Below are 6,000 nucleotides of genomic sequence, written 5' to 3'. Positions count from 1 at the left end.
GGTGATGGGGAATGGGTTTTCAGTAATGATCTACAGGGGGTCAGAATCCCTGGGTATGAGCAGGTGTATGTTAATCTAAGTGGAAAGCATCCGTCTTCTTTCCAAAGGAGGCTAGAGATTGGTTTGGAGATAGATAGCCCAGTGGAAGATAAAATGGAAGGTTGTGGTCTCTCTCTCTTCTGGAAGCAGGATGCTGATATTAATTCTTTGGCCACTGCTACTAACCCTTCCTCCTTGTGACCTAGAAGGACACCTGAGGGAGAAACTCTAGTTTTGGTCTTCAAAGAGGGATATCTGACGAGACTAGAACACATGTGATGAGCTAGAAATGTATCTATACGGCACAAATGACTTCAGACAAGACACCGAATGATGCTGTAAAAACTTTATTATTTGAAAAATACAAGTGGAAACAGTACTGACATCTTGTTTACAAGGTATTTTCCTGAAATACTCATGTTCTTTGTAGACACAAGCACACTATTTACTTTAAGCCAGTACTAAACGGTGGGGATGCTTGGTTTGGAAAAAAAAAAGCACCACATAAAGAGGCCAGACCAATTTGTCTCTGAATGTTCAGCCCCAACCTGTCTCCATTAAACAACTAAGCAGAACTTGTGAACCAGACCCTCAAATATAAACTGCAGGAGGTCCTGTCAGCCTGGAGGGCCTTATCTCAGGGGCAAGAGCTGCCCCCCAGTACTCAGGAAACCCTGGTCCTTTTATGAAAGTACAATGAGCTAGTGATACTCAGAGCATCTCTTTGGAAACATTCAACAGGAAGTAAACGTAATATTTACAGCCATGGGTGAGTTTTGATTGGCACACTGATGGCAGGAGGAAAGAGCTTACTGATTTTGTGAAAGGTTAGAGCAGAGAGAATATGAAAATAAATCCCGTTACTGATAATTTTTTTGTGTAGTTTGTAGAAAATAAAATATGCCCACCTTTAGAAGCAGATTATTTACAACATGTTGAAGTGTATGTAAACGTGTCAGCCAGATTAGGCCACTCTTGATACCAATATATTGGATTTTTTTTTAGTAGCAATGATGCTTTTAAAATCTAACTTCTCTTGTAAATTCTGAAATAAGTTATCTAATAGAGAAAAATTGCTTTGGAAAACCGTGTCAACTTCCGGCTCATGTTTGTTCTATTAAAATAAAAACACAGCAATTCACGAACTGGAGTCTGTCTTCAAAAGATGGGCAAGATTCAGCAGCTCTACAAAACTCGTGTGTGTGTGTGTGTGTGTGTGTGTGTGTGTGTGTGTGAGAGTGTGTTTGTGCGTGTGTGTGAGTGTGTGTGTGAGTGTGTGTGTGCCCTTGCCAGTACCTAAGTGTAGGCTGGCCTGCTTGCCCTCCTGCAGTATTACATAAGGGAAAAATGATTCAGGTATTGAAGTTCTACCAGTGGTTTCTTATAAGATAAGAAATGTTTGTAGTATGATTGATTTTTGGAAAAATGTATCACATACAAACTGTCAAAATATGTCCAATAACAGTGTGCTTTAAAAAAAGAATAAAATGTCAAGGTTTGAGAACAGTAATATAGACGTAGTAGACACCCCAAATTAAATTTTTTGAGTGTCCGCAAGTTTTCATTCAAAAAAGCCAACTAAGCCAATCACCGAGTGAGAGAATGGCCATGTAAGGTTGGAGCCAGTCTGTCTATGGCCTTTAGCAGAAGGTGCTGTATTGTCTATAATCCAAAGTTGTTATAATAGATTCCCATAAGGGAGCTACAAGGTTAAAGCGATTTCTACTTAACGATCACAAAAAAACCCCAAAAAAACAAAAAACAAAAAAACAAAAAAACAAAAACAAAAACAAAAACAAGGAAAATAAGACATAGTTTTTGAATATTTCCCAGGCTTAGATAACATTTCCCCCCCAGGATTTTGGTTAGTAATAAGGAAGGTGTTTAAGTCATCTTGAGGCCATCGAAGCCACAGAATTTCCACCTTTTCTCAAGGCTGGCTCCGACTCCAGTCATCTCTTGTTTAAAGGTGCATTGTAGGCGGCTCATCAGAGATTCCACTTCGCTGGTGCTGATCTGCAGGGGAGAAAAAAGTTTTGTTGGAAGGCAGTTTGGCGCTCCTGGTAAGCGAAGCTCAGCTAAGTCACTGTCTGGCTTACAGAATCCCAGCCGTCTCCAGGCTGGAAGGGACCATCGGCGCTCTCTAGTTCGAACCATGCCTGACCAGAAACTCTGCCAATAATATCCCCAATCAAAATGTAACCAGACTCCAAGAATCCCCTATGGTGAGGGGAGCCCATTCTCCTTTTAGACAAGTCTGATGATTGTAAAGCTTTTCCCTCCATGTAAAGTGCTCTTATTTCTGGGCCTTCTTAAAATACCCATAGTACTTGAAACCATTACTGGCCATTTACACCTGACTTTGAATGGAATCTGAAAAAAGATTTGAGTAGCAAGGAGAGAAAAGGAGACGGGGAAACTGTGAATAAACTTGGCACTTGGGAAGCTGAAAAAAGGGTTTTACTAAGCATAAAAAAATATACAGAGTGGGCAGGCTGGGGCATTTCAGAGGTGCTTTGTTCTTTGTACATGGAACTCACAGAACTCCAGGGTGGGGAAAAGTATACCGGCAACACAGTGAGGCCCATTGATTTCTGCACAGACTGAAAATCCCTCCCCCAGGACATCGGCCCACATCCATTGGGGTGACATCGCCGGGTACCCCAAACACCGAGGAGGAAAGGGAGAGATCAGAACTTCAGAATGCTAATGCTGATCCCACCTCTTAGCCAAGGTGCAAAATGAAACATTCGATTTCAGAAATGGCCAGTGTGTGGATTTTTTTTTACTTGAATATAAAACTATTAAGAGTGCAGGTCTTTTGGAGGGTGAGTAGGTGCAACAAAAAAATGGAAACACAGAGAAGAGAACAAGAACATTCTGAAAGGGACAAGTAGGGCAGTTTTGTTAACATGTGCTTAACAACTCCCCAACTGTATATAACAAGAATTTACAGTTTTGTACGTGGTTTCTTTTTTTCCCCTTGCATACTGAGATCTTTGTTTTGGTTGATGTTGTTAAGTTCATAATAAAAAAGAAAAGTATTTTTAAGATGGAAGGAGGAAAAAAAAAGAAATGGAGAAAGAGACCCTAGTTCTACCTGGAGCCTACAGTAAATAGTGACAGAAATGGATCAAAGTGAACATGGTGGCGGGAGGCCAGTCTTATGGGGCTCACTTCTGCCACTGCTGCTTCTGGGATCCATTTACTCAAAGGGGAAACCGAGGCACCAAATGGGGAAGTGTGGTCATCCTCACATGGATGGCAGGGCCAGGTCATGTGACTTAGAGGCTAACTTTCATTCTCCCATAGTTTGTTACCTCTAATATCAATGGCATAGCAAACAGTTCTGAATTGCTTATGTATGTAATCGTAACTTTAAAGCTAAAAGGAAATTGAGAGGGCATTGAGGCAGACAGAAAGAAGTTGGGTGACTTGCCCAGAGTCACACAGCTGGCAACTGTCTGAGGCAACATTTTGAACTCTGACTTCCTGATCCCAAGCCCAGTCTTCTGGATACTGATCTCCACGGTTGTCATTTCTACAATGCCAGAGGAGACTGGCTGGCCCCCTAATAGTAGGGAGGGCAAGGCGACCAGGAGACCAGATACATATTGTTACTAATGCTTTCGATGAAGGCCGGAGCCTCGCTCCCACTCTGAAGCTGCCGATGGGCAGCAGAGAAAAACAGGGAATGCATAGGTCCCCGAGATGGCATCGGGGTTGGTCTATAATAGCACCGTGACAGAGATTTATGTGTTGACAGCAAACAGAACAAGAGATTCGAGTGCAATCTCCTAGTCCCAGACAAGTGTGTGTCTGGGGAGTCTGGCTGACTATGGGCCTCGTTTGTCTGTGGAACCTCGTGCAAGATATATTGCTGCAGGTGTCTCCTGTCTCAGACCATGCTACACACTGCCTTAAGCTTGGGAATGGAAAACAGCAGGGGACTCGGGCCATGATGACTGTGTCAGAAAGGCAGGGACAGAGCCCTTCTCGGCCATACCCCCGGCCACAAGTTGTAGCATCCCACCCGGCTGGTTATTCAACTCAAAAAGCATTTGTTTGCTCTGCCTTCCACCACCCCCTATCTCCCAGGATAGAAAAATAGAAGCAGCAGCAATACGAGTGTCCCCAAATGCACTCCTCATTATGCATCCTGAGGCCATCGTGTCTCTGGCAGGACAGGCTGACATTTCTGATTACTGTTTTTCTGGAATCACAGTTGATCATTGCACTGATTAGAGTTCTTAAAGTTTTCAAATTTATTCTTTCTACAATGTTGTTATTGTCTAGATTGTTTTCCCAGTTCTACTCGTTTAGTTTTTTTTAATAAATTCAAAGGCTCCAGCTACTCCTGGGGCAACGACTAAATAACCGATAAAAGCTGTTGAGAAAATTAGAAAGCAATCTGACAGAAATAAATTGCTCTTGTCTAGTCATTTTTCAGTCATGTCCAAATCTCTGTGACCCCTCTTGGGGTTTTCTTGGAAAAGATCCTGGCATGGTTTGCCATTTCTTTCTCCAACTCATTTTACAAATGAGGAAACTGAGGCAGAGTCAAATGGCTTGCTCAGGGTCACAACCTAGTATCTGAGGCTGGATTGGAATTCAGGACTCCAGGCCCAGGGAGCTATTCACTGTAGCAGCACCTCACTACCCCATGTGGCAGAAACTGGGTTTAGATTATTAACATCTGACATCATATACTAATAGAAACTCCAGTTAGGTCGATGATATCAGTAACATCATAGACAAAATACAGGAGCAAGGAAGAAATTAGCTTCAGGCTCTTTGAAGAGCAGAAGTCATGACCAAGTAAGGAATAGAGAGGATCCCAGCAGATAAAATGGATCGCTTGGACCTTTAACATAGGTTAGGTTAAAGGGAGTTTTCGCTGACGTGTTTAAAAAGAATCTAACCCAGTGTCCTATCACCATCCCGGCTTCCTCCCCTCATAAATACCTTGGTATCAAGACGTTGCAGGTAGGAACATATGTATTCGATGCTCGCACCAAATGGGTGCACGTGAAGAAAGGTGGATATTATGCCTAAGGAGAAAACACCATAAGAGTTAACCTGGAGATACTTTGGAAATTTCCAAGTTATGACTCAGTACTTGTGAAAGGCATTTCCACACTGGGAATCCCTATGCTGATAAAATCTTGGGTCTAGACCAATCACATGATTCAAACAGAAAGCTGACATTTTAGGAGCCTCCCCCCATGACTTAGCACACTGAAAAATGAAGGGAATGTGAAGATTTTGTCATGAGTTCATAAGAATCATTTTTGTAGTTCATCTACATGCTCCTTAGGTCTCCATCCTCAAGGGCTGTGTGTGCAGGGCGAGAGACCAAACCAAGGTGGGGTGACTGGGGCTTCGCCCTAGGGCACCAAAATTTAGAGACAACAAAAACATAGGCTAAGGATTTAAAAAGATTCCGTACGTATTGAGATCTGTGACTTTTACAAGTGGACAGCAATGCACTCCTTTAGTATAGAAATAACTGAGCTTAACACCTAGTTATGAAGAATAATTGATGAAAATAGGAAGCTAGCAGATGGTATGCATTACTAATAACACCCATCTGTGAGCGACTAATGTAACTAATTCCTCCTCCCACTCACAATTGAATTTATCTTGCATTATTTTTGTATCAGGAAATGGAAAGCTGATTTCAGGGTATATTTGGCGTGACTTGCCTTAGGCACCGAAATGGTTAGCGAGAGCTCTTTGGGGCATAAATTCTGTACTCTACCCAATTAGCCTCGTTCTTCTCTGGGGGAGATTGTGAGAGGACACCGCGAGCGTACCAAAAATGACTGTGTTCTTTGCCAACGCCAACAGTGAGAGGAAGTTTTGGGGTGACTCGGCTCTATCCCTTATTAGCTCACTCATAGCATGAACATGATCATCCAGGTTATTTCGACCTCCATGATGGCTATTCCACGTGCCCCC

The 6,000-nt window shown here is 42.6% G+C and overlaps 1 protein-coding gene across 18 annotated transcripts in view; it reads right to left on the bottom strand.

Moving 5' to 3' along the window:
• Nucleotides 1–370: 370 nt before the first annotated feature.
• ENOX2 (ecto-NOX disulfide-thiol exchanger 2) overlaps nt 371–6,000 on the bottom strand; it is a 273,360-nt gene continuing 267,730 nt past the window's right edge. For all 18 annotated transcript variants that reach the window (XM_074278291.1, XM_074278295.1, XM_074278294.1 and 15 more), the window contains 2 exons: nt 5,005–5,090; nt 371–2,055 (listed from right to left, as the gene is read on the bottom strand). In XM_074278291.1, the coding sequence (XP_074134392.1) occupies nt 1,924–2,055; nt 5,005–5,090 (218 nt within the window). In that variant the 3' untranslated portion in view covers nt 371–1,923. The remainder of the gene's footprint in view (nt 2,056–5,004; nt 5,091–6,000) is intronic.

The sequence above is a fragment of the Sminthopsis crassicaudata genome, chromosome X, assembly GCF_048593235.1.
Source record: "Sminthopsis crassicaudata isolate SCR6 chromosome X, ASM4859323v1, whole genome shotgun sequence".
Lineage (NCBI taxonomy): Eukaryota > Metazoa > Chordata > Mammalia > Dasyuromorphia > Dasyuridae > Sminthopsis > Sminthopsis crassicaudata.
This window is presented reverse-complemented; position numbering and strand designations above follow the sequence as displayed.